The 14,120-nt window shown below is 37.9% G+C and overlaps 2 protein-coding genes across 8 annotated transcripts; one reads left to right on the top strand and one right to left on the bottom strand.

The window, feature by feature from the left end:
* The first annotated feature begins 250 nt into the window (after positions 1 to 250).
* On the top strand, positions 251 to 8,185 carry LOC132182347 (uncharacterized). Of its 7 annotated transcripts, none has more exons than XM_059595575.1 (16): positions 251 to 685; positions 1,957 to 2,025; positions 2,104 to 2,340; positions 2,672 to 2,770; positions 2,871 to 2,926; positions 3,112 to 3,223; positions 3,510 to 3,689; positions 4,142 to 4,408; positions 5,056 to 5,268; positions 5,369 to 5,572; positions 5,670 to 5,795; positions 5,906 to 6,211; positions 6,315 to 6,413; positions 6,529 to 7,055; positions 7,154 to 7,204; positions 7,833 to 8,185. In XM_059595575.1, exons 1-15 carry the CDS (start codon positions 551 to 553, stop codon positions 7,185 to 7,187), a joined length of 2,664 nt encoding a protein of 887 aa, XP_059451558.1. In that variant the 5' UTR covers positions 251 to 550; the 3' UTR covers positions 7,188 to 7,204; positions 7,833 to 8,185. The 7 variants fall into 7 exon arrangements, with proteins under 7 accessions (XP_059451558.1, XP_059451566.1, XP_059451573.1 ...); XM_059595583.1 differs by having other exon boundaries at positions 7,154 to 7,186; XM_059595590.1 differs by having other exon boundaries at positions 2,110 to 2,340.
* Positions 8,186 to 8,772: 587 nt separating this feature from the next.
* Positions 8,773 to 12,342, bottom strand: LOC132191998 (GRF1-interacting factor 2-like). The gene is made up of 4 exons (XM_059607172.1): positions 12,125 to 12,342; positions 10,931 to 11,007; positions 9,485 to 9,569; positions 8,773 to 9,403 (listed from the first exon to the last, which is right to left on the bottom strand). Exons 1-4 carry the CDS (start codon positions 12,191 to 12,193, stop codon positions 9,062 to 9,064), a joined length of 573 nt encoding a protein of 190 aa, XP_059463155.1. The 5' UTR covers positions 12,194 to 12,342; the 3' UTR covers positions 8,773 to 9,061.
* Between the last annotated feature and the right edge of the window lie 1,778 nt (positions 12,343 to 14,120).

The following is a 14,120-nucleotide window of genomic DNA, read 5'->3' on the forward strand; positions in this document are numbered from 1 at the left end:
AGTGTTTACATAAATCCAATATAAGGTTATCATAATACAAGTCAATCAATCTTGACAAGAAAACCTATCAATAATAAAATTGATTGAAAATCTATGTCAATTAGCAATCTATAAAAAAGAAACAAAAAAAAAAAAAAAAACCAAAAGCCAGACTAGAATGTAAGATGCACGCGACACCAAAACGCGTGAGCCTGTCACGACCAGGTGATAAAGCTGCCCTATAAATGGCGGGAGCCTCAGTTGGGTCGAAATTTCTCACGCCCAATCACCTCTCTGGCTCTCTCACTCTCTCTCACGTCGAACTCTTCACTAATTACACTCCGACCCCTCCAAAACCTCAAATCCCAAACCCCCAATCTCCGCCACCCCTATTACCCCCACCACCCTGGCACCCTCCCTTTCGTTGCCTTTTCAGTTTTGGTTCAAGTCCCTCCATCGTAAATTTCTCCATTTCTAGGGTTTCTTTCGGGTCCTCTAGAAACCTAGGGTTTTCTCTGTGTGTGTGTGTGAGAGAGAGAGAGTTGGAGCTGACTCGGAGCTTTTGATTCCAATGGAGGTATCGGCCGGAGTTGCCGCCTCCGCCGCCGTGCGTCTACCGATGTCCCAGCCACCGTCATCGTCGTCGTCGGCGTCAAACCGCAAAGAGTGGCGCGCCATCTCGGAGCATCGGAACGCCGGGGACGAGGTACTGGTCTCGTTGAAACTCTTGTGTGGCATTGGGGCTTGTTTGGGTTCCGAGAAAATGTGGGGATAGGAAACGGAAACTGAAGTAGAAATTTAGGGTTTTAGACATTAATGTTGGGGATTAGAGAAAGTGACAGCTTTGCTTGCTATACTTGTCACTGATTGAGTTTCTCAACAGCCCACTTGAAGATTAGGGTTAGGGTTTATGGTTTATGGTTTATGGTTTATGGATCACTTTTCGTTGTGTTAAAATGCTTTTCGTTGGTTTTCTTAGCAACCAACATACGCATAAGTTCGATGATTTGCGTGTGTGTTTGTAAAAAAAAATTATGGGCATCAAGTTAAAAAAATAAAGAAAAAAAAAATCTATCACATTTCTGCTCTTAGTAAGAAAAAGGTATGAATTTCAGAGTTTCAGCTTTTAGGCTTGATTTTGTTGCTGAACTACGAATATCTCATCGTTTATGAGCCTGATGATCTTGTTTTAACGTTAAGTTGAACAGACTATATTTCCTAGTGCCTAAACCATGAATAAGATTTTGTGAATTAAAGCTTTGATCTCATCTTCTTAACAGACATGTTGTCATTGAGCTTTTGTTGCTTAACTACGAATATCTCATTGTTTCTGAGCCTGATGATCTTGTTTTAATGTTAAGTTGAACGGACTATATTTCCTAGTGCCTAAACCATGAATAAGCTTTCGTGAATTAAAGCTTTGATCTCATCTTCTTAAAAGACATGTTGTCGTTGAGCGAGCTAATGAAGCATCATCATAAGTTGGGACATTAGTTGGAAATGTTCTATGGTAATATAACTGCGGGCAATATAGTGGAACAAAAAAGTAGTGTGTTAGGAACTTGGGCTTGAAGTAATTGAGGGAGAGAAAAGAAATGAAAATATTGTGTTCGCTTTGTTATTTAGGAGAAGACATTGGGTTACTGTGCTCAAAAGACAATATTATGCTATTTTGATTTAGCGGAGTTGAGCTTTGCCAAACTCCTTGAAAACCAAAAAAACTGTGTTGATACATTGATGGAGGGGGAATGGAAGGAGAACTTCTGAAGTTACTCTTCATTGAAATTTAGGAAAGTGGAGGAAAAGATAAAGAGAATATCTTCCAGTTTTTCCTGGATCAGAAATAATGAAATAGTCTGAGGGTTGAAATCTATCTTGTCCCGTTTCCTACACCATTTAAGGTAGTCAACTGAGCATTGGGGATTGTTATAAAATAAGGATTTGAAGTTTGAGAGTTAATTATTTGTTCATAATTAGGCATTTTCTGATGCACAGGAGTTGGAACGATCGAAGTTAGGGCAATCAGATGAGAGAACTATATATGAGGTAAGGGTTCTGATACTGGAAATACATTGTGATGTTGAGGAGTTATTTAAAATAAAAATGATTTGCTGTTCTATCAAGGTGCAGCAGGGAAGAGAGCCGCTTGATGTCGACTTCTGTTCAATCACAGTGGATGGTAGCTTAGATGAAGACCTTTTGCCGCAGAGACTTCATAGTGTTACTAGACAAAGAGAGGAATTACAACGGACTGAGATTGAACTTACAGCTCAAATGATTGCAAGATCTGAGATAATGGGAATGCAAAGCAACTTCGATGCTCAGATCAAAGAGCATGCTAATGCTGCTGCCAAGCTTCAGGTTTGACCTTCCAAATTTGGATTTATATTTGTAAGAAGCTTATAATAACATTATTTCTGGAGTGAAACTTGAGAAAGGGATTTTGTCTTGTCAAGGTAGTTGTAGAGAGTAACAATTCATGTCTTCATTTGTCAATGTGATTATGTGATAAATCTGGCATGACCAATTTTTGATGTGAAGTCATATGTGAACTGTTGTGAGCTTTAAAGAAATCTATTCTTTTAAAATTACATGTTGATAACAGCCTTTGATCTCTGGGAGCAGGTTCCTGAATAGGATATTAACGGCCAATTATTGCCTGCACTTATAAATTTTGGGTTTATTTTGGCAGGAGCAACTGCATGAAAGGGAACAGGCTATACGCGAATTGGAAAGGAAGATGGAAGAGAAAGATAGGGAGCTGCATGCAATTAAATTGGACAATGAAGCGGTTTGTTGAGTGCTTGCTTGTTTTTTGTGTGTTCTTTATTCCTTTGGGTAAGGTGCTATAAAAATTTCTTAAATAACTTTCCCTTATATTGACTGGGTAGGCCTGGGCTAAAGAGGACCTTCTGAGAGAACAAAATCAAGAACTAGCATCCTTCAGGTGCGAATTGTATGCCTAACACATGTATTTTGTGCTCTAGCCCTTTTTCTTTCAGTTTGTAAATGCATGTATATGTGTTTTATGCCTTTAGTCATTTTCTATTCAATTATATGTTATATTGCAACTCTACTATTTATTCCCAGTTTTGAAAGTGGAGGTTTGAACATTTTGAACAAATGCTGCAGAAGAGAACGCGATCATTCTGAAGCTGAAAGAGCCCAACATATAAAGCAGATGCGCGACATTCAAGAACATATTCAAGAGAAAGAGAGACAGCTTATTGAATTGCAGGAACAGGTCTGTATATTTGCATTTATGGTGTGTACTTCTGTTGTCATATTGAAGTGAAAGTTAAAACTTCAAGCATTCTAGGTACTACATATATGTTGATTAAAGCATTGTGTTCTTGTTCAAAGTTTCCTAACTATATGATGATAAATGTTATTCTTTGGAAAATGTTAGCTTAAAACAACAGATAATGGTCAGGTTTTAATTTTTCTTCCTTTTTCTATCCTCCTGGAAGCTATCTTATACTTGCCATTGCTTCAGATGTTCATTGCCTGATAATGATCTAATCTTGCAGCATAGGGTTGCTCAAGAAGCCATTCTCTATAAAGATGAACAATTGAGGGAAGCCCAAGCTTGGATTACTCGTGTTCAGGAGATGGATGCCTTGCAATCAACTACTAACCATTCTTTACAAGCTGAATTGCGTGAACGTACTGAACAATATAACCAGCTGTGGCATGGTTGTCAAAGACAGGTTAGCTTGCTTTTGGATTCTATTTTGCAGTTTTAGAGTGCGTTGATTTGTGAGGATGCTCAAATCAGTTTAAACCTATCTTTGGATTGTCAAAGACAGGTTGTCTTATATGTGGATGCACATGAATGCGTAAATGTATATTATTCTATCTTTTTCTTATTAGCTTTATATTGGATCTCTGTGGTTGACCTTTTGAATTTCATTACTCTGTACATTTCTCAGTGATACTTAGGTCAGCTTTTGTTGACTAATATATGCTGAAATGGATGAAATACAATGCGGTTTAATTTCTGCCTAGTGTAATCTGTTCGTGTCTATGATTTTGATTTATTTGTTTTGTTTTGTTTTGTTTTGTTTTGTTTTTTTTTTTTTTTTGGGTTAAGGAGGGACCTTATTTTACATAAGGTAGATATACAATTTTATTTATTGTGTCTTTTTGGGTTTTTGGTTAGTTTGCAGAGATGGAAAGACTTCATCTGCATACGATACAACAGCTCCATCTTGAGCTGGCTGATGCACGGGAAAGGAGTGGAACTTACAATGGTGAGTCGCGTTTATCCCAAACAAATTCAAGTGACGTATCTCAGTTTGTACAGAGCAATGGAAACCAACTAGACGGCAATAGAGGTGGTACATCGGGTGGAAATTCTGGTGCCCTTCCAAATGGGAGTTCAGATAATGTTTCATCTTTTGCTTCAACTGACAATGCATCAACCCAGGTAAATTGCACTTTTTGGTTTGTCATTGTTATTTATCTATATAAAAAAATGGTGCCTTTTTCTCAATGAGCATTTTATGCTGCGAAGTCTTATTGGTAGAACCATGTATATTGGACACACAAAGTGGATAACATTCCTTTCTTTGATAATTAATCGAATGGACCTTACGATTGAGAGAAGTGATACACTTACCAAATTTTCTTTCCAAAAGTTGGTTCCGAAGTGATGTGTCATCATCCTTTGAGATGGTTACACATTTTCCAAAATAATAGATCACAAGTGATGGTGACACATCACTTGAGGATCAACTTTTGGGGAGAAAATTTGTAAGTGAAGCATTTCTCTACTGGAAGGGGAAAAATGATAAAGATTTTGTAGTTGGTGTTGCAGAGGAATGGGTAAGGGTGGTCTTTGTTGATGTTATAAATGTAATTTGAAGGAAGTGTATATTATAAAATGGAAATGCTTGTGGAAATGTATCTTATAACACTGGAATACTTACTTCTCCGATAACCTCATAGCTTCAGAAAACAGATTTTTTGGTGTTCAACTGATAATATATATGATTATTGTGTGCTTGTGTGTGTGAAATAGTAATTTCAAAGATGTCTACATAGCATTTCATATCCTTGTGTGTTTATTTTTAGACCGAACATGTTCCTGTTGTACCAATTGCTCCATCATCTCTGCTTGCAATGCCTACCTACCTCCCATCTGGACAAGTGACTGCTTTGCATCCATATGTTATGCATCAACAAGGGGTTCCCCATTCTGTGCCGTCACACGGGCCTCCATCTCATGTTGGACATTTTCACTCAATACCAGCAATGGGTTCCCTCCAACAGTGGCAGAACCAACAGGTTTTGATAAATGAAAACATCTTTTCTGTTCTTGTTGAATGTTTCAGTGTCACTCATGTTATCTGAAATTTGTTCATCATTTTTTTTTTTTTGGTTTCAGTCTGTATCAGAGGGTTCTCAGATATCTACACAGAATGAAATCCAACCATCCCAAGTTGACCAAAATCCAATGAGATCAGAGGCGAACTACAACTATGAAATTTCTGTTAATGGACTGGCTCTTCGTCAAGACTATCTGGATGTTCATATTAGCCAAGGGGCAAAGACTGATTCTGGTATCATGTCATCAACCGGGGAAGCACAGGTTTTGTGAATGAAGTTGTTAATGTCCTGATTATTAATATGCAGTTGTTTGGTTTTACATGCCATATTGACTAGAACCACCAAAAATTCTGTTTCAGGTTCTTGAGTCAATTGACAGAGGTTACCTGGTTACCCCCCAAACTGATCTGAGCCTCCAACAAATTTCTTCCCAGTTTCGTGATGCCTTAAGATTGGATACTCTTGACCAGAAAAGCGAAAACAAGGTTTGTCATTACTTGTTCCAGTTATTTTTGTTATTATGGGGTCAGCCTGGTTACTCTATTGAGCAGCTGGCAAGTATGACAGTGATTGAGCTTCTCTTGTACTTGAACAGGCGCAGGAGCCGAGTGTTCTGACTTCAACTAATCATGGGCTAGAGGGCCAAGTTTCAACTGCAGAACAATTAAGTTCTGCTGCCAACCCATCATCATCTGATGCCTCGATCCAATCTGTTAATCTCAGTGAAACTGCTGTAAACAATGCCACTGGTGCAGGCTTGTCTGAATCATTTGTCTCAACTCGGCAGGAAAATACACTGACAGTAGGAAAGACTTCAGAGCCTGCTCTTCTTGATGAAAGATCACTGTTGGCTTGCATAGTTCGCACAACTGCCGGTGGTCGAATTCGGATCAGTTCAACGGTTAGTGCGTTTACTTATAAACTGTTAGGCCATGTTAGCAAGCATGCTACTTTTTATTTATTTAAAATTGGTTGACTTGATTATATTTGTTAATTGTGTACAGCTACCAAATAGGCTGGGCAAGATGCTTGCACCTTTACACTGGCATGATTACAAGAAAAAATATGGGAAGCTTGATGAATTTGTGGTTGGTCACCCTGAAGTAAGTTTATTGGAATTTCAGCATGCACACGGGCACGTGTGCACTCACACATGTTTATTTTCTTTTGGTTGATATAGATATATAATCAAATCTGAGCCTTGAAATGTGATATCAGCTATTTGTGATTGAGGGCGACTATATTCAGCTTCGGGAAGGAGCTCAAGAAATGATAGCAGCTGAAGCAGCTCTTGCCAAAGTTGCAGCTGCAGCTAAAGCATCATCTCCTTACACTTCATTTGTGCCTTCTATGGCTGTTACTCCAGTGGCGCAACCTCACCGACTGAAAAAGGTTCCATCCATCGAGTCAAAAACTTTACATAATGACAAGACAGCCTTGAAGGAGTATGCGGTCATATCTCCTTCAACTTCATCTGATGAGCCACCACAGTTTTCTGCAATGCCGAATCAGCAACCAAATGGTGTTGGTTTTGGTCTTCCTAGAGGTCTTTCAAATATAAAAATTTTGAGCAAATCTAAAGATCCTCGGGAAATGAATGGCCCTGAAAGCAGGCCTATGCAATCTGCATTTTTGACTGTTGGAAATGGATCAAATCTTAATAGATCAAGTTTGAGCAATACCCAAAGCACAGGCTCAGCTAATGGGAGAACTAACTTGAATTTTGTTGGAAAACAGCAGGGCAGGTATAGCTAAAAAACTTCTAGCAGGCTGCAAATTTAATTTTATACCTGGGTAAATGGTTATTGAAAGTTATTGAGCTAATTGTGTATTACCTTGACAGGATGTCTGGAGCTGCATTTACTTCCAGAAGATAGTAAGTACACTTTTTTTGGTAAGTAAATTTGAAATGTGTTTGCATGAGAGTCTCCTTGTATAATCATTTTGAATTTTTACGTTAGCTGTTCTTCTAATTGTTGTGATTTTGAAACAACCTGATTAAGGTATGGATAATTGAAATACTGTGATTTCTGAGTCATCAATGATTTGATCAGATAATCAATCATTTTAGTTCCTGCTTATGTTGCAAATAAGGTTAAAAATATAAAGAGGTGCAGCTCATTGTATCAGCCATCATCTAGATGTTGGATAATAATGGGATGGTATCTCATATGCCTTTTTCGTGGCACGGAAAGATATTTCGTTTGCCAATATATGCAAATATTTGATTCTATTAAGCTTATTTAGATAAATGGCCCAAATTGCATCTCCCATCATTTTGTGGGGCATAGTGCAAACACATTTCAAATTACTACACAAATCTTGGTCTTGTTTCCCAGTTATTTAAGTTGAAAATGTTCTTTCCTTTAATGAGTTTTGAGTACGCCGTAACCCATACGTTCTGGAGTAGATTTAGCAATAGTAATTTTACATGCCTCAAGGAGATTTCTGAGTTTAATGCTGGTAGATTTGAATGCAACCGAACTATGGCACTTAATCAATATCTTTTTTTCTGCTGACAGGAGACGTGGAATTATGTGGATAATCTCTTGATCAGGATTATGCACCAGTGCAGATTGGGATATTTGGGGATGGATACCGGTTTTGCAATAGAATGTGTTGTCGCTGATTGAATTGTCAGCGTACTGATTGAAATTTTTACCCCCTTTTTTTTTTTTTTTTTTTTTTTTTAAAAAAAAAATCGGTTTGCTTTGATTTATTTTCCATTTTCTTCGTATTGTCGGAATTACAACATGCATTTGTGAGTGTTTATCTAACTCAAAACAAGACTCTACCCTCAACAATGATATTCATGCACACAATTGCATCAGTGCATCTGATAACTTATACTCATTGGCTGATTCTCTTTGCGCTTTCCAAGTATGTAAAATGCAGTTGCTGTTTGTAGCTTCCATGGTCCCCAAGTGAAGTTGATGCAGCTTAAGCTGAATTAACTTCACTTTCGAGTCCCACAATCACAAGAAGTGTGCGCGCGCGTGGTTTGTGGAAGATAATGACAAGAAAGGAAACTCGTAAGAACTTGTTTGTGTGATTTGGAGAGAAAGGATGAATGGGATTTAATTGATTTGGGTAAAAATAATATTATGTTGAGTTGGCTTAAATATGCAGCATAAGGGATGTGTGGCTTTTTTAAGCAATGAGACATGAATTTCCGCTTAAAAAATAAATGGAAGGACTAAGGTATTAAAGTTTACGATAGATAATACTTGTGACACCCTTCAAAACTTGGGCCATTATTTAATTCTCTCTTCCTCTCCACAAAAAGGCTCAATGTGGCTGTGAGTGGATTTTATTTTATTTTATAAACGATAATATTTTGGTGATTTTTGGTCATTCTGTTTTTTCTTCACACTGTACCTTTATTTATTTTATAAATAAGGATAATCTGGTCATTTTTGCTTATTCCGTTAAGATTTAACAAAAAAATTATAACAAAAGACGTGAATAAAAGAAACTTATACATTGAATACTCACATTGCAAGCTTTTAAACTTTGGAGTGAACATTTTAAAAGGCTTGACAGTTTGCAGGGTATAAGTAGAGTTTTCCCAAATAGATGAAGGGAATGCTTTGCCCCAATTTTTTAGGTGATAAAAAGGATTACACAAAAGCATCGTCCCGCACCATCTGCTACTACTCTCGGTGTCAAGATAAAACTTCTCTGGGATGATGGTGTAGCAACCCAAGGGGTGGGGGAATTGAGGAAAAAAACAAAACGAAGAAACAGGAAATTATAACTTTCCGACAAAATCTTCAGCACCAGCCTCTGAGCTATCTTGCTTGCTTCCTTGTATGCCAAACAAATTGTTTCCAAGGCCAGCCTGCATGGCCTGATAATTGCCACTTGTTCCACCGGGTCTTACTCCCATCTGCCCTTGGATGAGTTGCTGTTGCTGGAGGTACTTTGATTGTTGGTGCTGCTGCTGCTGACGCTGCTGCTGATGCTGATACTGATGCTGATCATTCAACTGGAAAGGCAACTTAGGTGCTATGGGACCTGTTTGTTGCTGAAACATTGTTGCCTGGGGGTGCTGCATTAAAAGCCCTTGGTGCATTGTAGACTGGGAGGGCATCTGCAAACATTTCAAGGAGGTTACCAAAATTTCTTAGTCAATGGTTAGTTTTGGAAGGGGATGTTTACGAGCAAAATTCACCTGAGAAGGCATTGTTGGTGCCTGTGGTTGGGCATCAGCGATTTGAGCAAGATACGTCAAGTTTTGCTGAAGCTGGGCATGGTACCTTAAACCATTTCAAATGTCATATGATGATGATCCCAGGAAGATAAGTCAGCAGTGAGTAAATAATAAGCCAACATAATTCTCATCTCTTTTCTTCAAGTTGGAAAACCAAGCAAAAATATTGATCCTCAAGAAATTAAAGATTTAAGTATTCCAATCCTGATAATTTTGCATACAGCTTTGAATGAGATATACTAGAACACCATATAATTGTAAGATACTCATGGATATGAATACTATAAGAACTCATGGTGAAGTTGATGATAAGCCATCATACATTCTAGCACTCAGTTCAGATGCTGAAGCACTGGCCAGGAGGGTACACTAAAATAGTAATCTTATGGAAATACAAGACATAACATTCAAATTTTCACCATGAGTTACTCCACGCAAATGTCATAACTACAAAGATTTTTGTTGATATAGTGACCAATTCCTGGAAATTATACACAAAACTGACAAAAATTGGTGTACAACCAAAGAAAATCTTAGCCCAGTAACCTGTATTACATTAGTTCCTTTTGATCATGCAACCAATTTATGGCCATATCTATTAGGTCATAAGCTGTGATGTCTTTGTTAAACATTACTAAACAATCTCATCCCCCTTTCATACTTAGTGTTCAATTGGTCGTACATCTAATGTCTAACAAATGCATTCATTCCTAGTCTCATCCTTCTCGTTCCACTACTTACCATCTCTCAACAACTAGGTTCAATCTCATTTTATGGGGATGCAGTTTCATGTTAAAAAAATATCTATATTCATTGCAAGATTTTTCCATTCATGCATCAGCTATGCAAGTTAAAAATAACTGCACACCATACTGTTGCGTATGCTATAACATTTCATTATAGAACCTCTCTTCAGAGTTTTAAGTGAGCATTTTACGTTAGTAAAGGATTTGTATGCTGCTTAACCCCTCTAAACTAACACTCATTCACAATTTGCCCTTCAGAACTGCCAGATGCTCAACCTGCTACAGAAGTTGCAGGGTGTGGTGCAGAAGCGACATGCTGCTGCTCCCACACAATAGAAGAATAGATCTTCTTTTCCTTAACCCCCCATTGCAACCAATCCAACATAATTGCTTCACCAAGAACGAGCCATTGAAGGGATCCAGAAAGGAGCAGATGGCAGTCCAAGAACGAGCCATCTGGTCCTTCACTCTCATCAAAGAAAGGAGCAAATGGAAAGTGGAAAAAGTTAAGGGGGACAGTATCACAAATAAAAACATGAGTTTATATAGTTCAAGGAATTCAAGTTTAACCTAAAACAATCAGGCAATCAGCTCACAACAGAATTACGAAAGAATATTGGACACAAACAAGAGAAGAACATTCCGTTAGTTTACCACTTACGGGGCACACTCGGCGAATTTTCCCTGGTTTTGGTTTTCCATTATTGCAAGAATCAACTCTTTATTCTCGTCCAGGTACTGCACCAAGCAAACGAACATCAACATCTACAAATGAGTGTAAAAGGACATTTTTCTTCCTTTTTTTTTTTTTTCCTGTTCAACGTCAGGCATAGTGCAAATTCCTATAAAGGTAGCATGCCATCAAATCAACGAATTTTTTAGTTCAAACAAATTGAACTTGCATCCGAAAACATCTGTCCAGCCTTATTCATGATCAAATCCTAAACAACACGCATAAAAGTAACAATAATTCAAGCTTTCCATAGTCAAAACCATTCGTGATACTTTAAATAAGGGAAGAGACAGCACACTTCACAACATGTTAATATATGAAAGCCCACCAAAGGTGCATACTGCATTCTACTGAAAACAAATGCAGATAAGAACATCAAAGGAAGTATCAGGTACCTATTCCTGTAAGATGAATGGCAAAAACACTCGCATTACTTGGGAAAATTGCTGCTTCTAATGTAATCATATACATTGAGATAACCATGTTTATCAGTGAAAATGCACCTCTTGATCAACTTATGGTGCCATTTTTTATGCATCAACCATATGACCCTATAAATCACAACCACAGGGCGTATTTCAATGAAATGTACATTACCACAAAGAGGGTTGCTACAATACATTCCCCTCACCATCTTCCCTCTTTCAACATTTTGATTTTTTCAAAAAAAAACAAAACAAACAAGAGAGAGAAGATGGTGAGGGGAATGAAAAAATATCATTTGCCTACCACAAATTACCCCTTGTCATCAAAATGCAATTGGTCGAACTGCATGTGAGACACTGTCCAGCCCTCAAGGAAAGATGTTAGATTTCAGTTACACAATGTATCAAACACTTCAGGATCAATTTAATGTTTCATGTATTTCCTTCTCAACCACCCCCACCAACCACAACCTCCCCCCGGATCACTTTCTAAAATAACTACCCACAAACAAATATAAACAGGACTAATCAAATTTCAATATAAAAGCCAACTGGGTTCTGAGTTTTCTCACACTTCTTCTATCATATTACATGGCATACCTAAGACACCCTATTTACAAAACATGCACACATTTTACACATACATAACTATGCACTTACACCCACCCACACACACAAACAAAAGAATTATGAATACCTTTTGAATTTGCTCAGTTGTGATATTAGCAGTGGGAGTACCATTAAAAACTTGTGGTGACTGCTGCATCTCTATTCTCTCTTTACTCTCAACAAAAAATCCTTTGCCCTAGTTTTCCAACAAACGAACTTCAATGGGACCCCCACAGGTGCCACTCGGCCCACTCGCAATTTATATCCTATATTCTATTCAACACCGCACTCCCCCAGAAAACACTGTTGCCAAGGCAAAATTTACTACGTCCAACTGTCCAAGACGAATACGCTTAATTTACCAAAAAAAAACAAAAAAAGAAAGAAGATAAACACGCTTTTTCTAATACGGCGTCGTTTGAGAGACTCTAAAAATTGTTGCGTTGTCGTTTTGATCACAAACCGAGACAAGGGCTACAAAGAATCAGAGATCAGAAGAGACAGTGCCGAGAGAGAGACAGAGAGAGGACTAGAAAGAGGAAAATGGGTTACGTTCTGAGAGTTAGATTGGCGTCGTTCTTCACAGGAGCTGCAGTGGCTTCGTTTGTGGGGATTTACATTCTTCACAGGGATTACAAGGTTGCCCAGGAGGCCATTTCCCAACAGGTACTGGGTACCAACCAAAGCAAAAAATCACCTTTTTTAGCGGGTCTTTGAATTCTTTTGCTATATGAATGAAATATTGGATTGCTCGTTCGATTTTGAATGTGGGTTTCGGAATATTTATGCGGAATTTTAGTATTCATAAAACCCATTTCGTCGATATGGATATTGAAACATTCGAAGGAATTTGAGGGTGGGGGATAGTTAATTAATTGATCATTAATTTACAAATATTTGGAGGACATGCCTAGCATGTTGTTGTATGTAAAGTTGTATTAGTATGTGGATTGATGGTATGCTTTGTTTTGAAGCAAGCTGAATGGGCTGGATAGGTGGGGAAATGGGTTGAGAGATCGAGATTTTACATCACGAATTACTTCCAGATTGGCATTGTTATGTGAATTGTTATGAAAACGGAAGTATATGGGAGAAGTGTGTATGTCATATTGAGTTTAGTTTGGTAGAAGAAGGCTTGGTGGTGGTGAATGTTTGTTTGTCATGGTTCAACAAAGACAATAGTTTCGAGTACAATAGGGTTTTTTTTTTTTTTTTTTTGGGAGGTGGGTTTGATCCTCGTGTTTATGAGTAATGAGCCATGCGTTGAGTTGGTCTTGCTTAGAGGAGTTAGGGGGTTATAATTTTTAGGGTGGCTATGACATTTCTGTGATGGTGCTCAATCAGCCAATGGAATTGGGTTTTGGACTTGGGTTAGTTTCAGGGTGTATTTTTCTTTGTCCGAGGGAGGAGAAAACAGAATGCTGGATGAATAGGATGGATTATGAGTTTTGGACACGTGGGACATTAGGTCAATCAAAACCAAGTGATGTTGCTTAGAAGTTTCCATAGTCACAGTTGCTCAATTGTCCTTCTAGTTTCCTGGCCTAGTGAATGATCGTAAATGCCTGAATTCAAACTGTTTTAGTTTGATTTTAGCTGTCCTCTTTCTCATAAATAAGCTGTTTAGGACTGTGTCTTCTATTTGTTGCAAGCTTCAATTTTTTTCTTCTGTTCTTCCTGCAATATTTTCAGCTGTTGCCTTGCCCATCTTGGAACATTCCTTATGTATGTAATGTTGCTTGTTATGTTTTGTCAAAGTTGACTGTAAAATAAGTCTTTTAGTTTGCCTCATTGGTGGTTAGCTTCTTGTTTTTTTTCTCATAGGTTTGTTTCTACTCCCTTATTCTGCTCCTATTGTACTCCTTCATTCCTTACGTATACATGCACACATGCATGAACTACATGTACTTCCAGGCTGTATAAAGGCATCAAAAAGCATTTCCAAATTCAACTTTAGTGTTAATGTGATTATGCAATTGACAACTTTGCTATTAAGAGCGTGTGACTCTTTTGAGTCATCAAAGCATGCCACTACCTATGATACTAGGCCATTGCATTCATACACTGAGGAACCCAAGATTGAA

The sequence above is a fragment of the Corylus avellana genome, chromosome ca1, assembly GCF_901000735.1.
Source record: "Corylus avellana chromosome ca1, CavTom2PMs-1.0".
Lineage (NCBI taxonomy): Eukaryota > Viridiplantae > Streptophyta > Magnoliopsida > Fagales > Betulaceae > Corylus > Corylus avellana.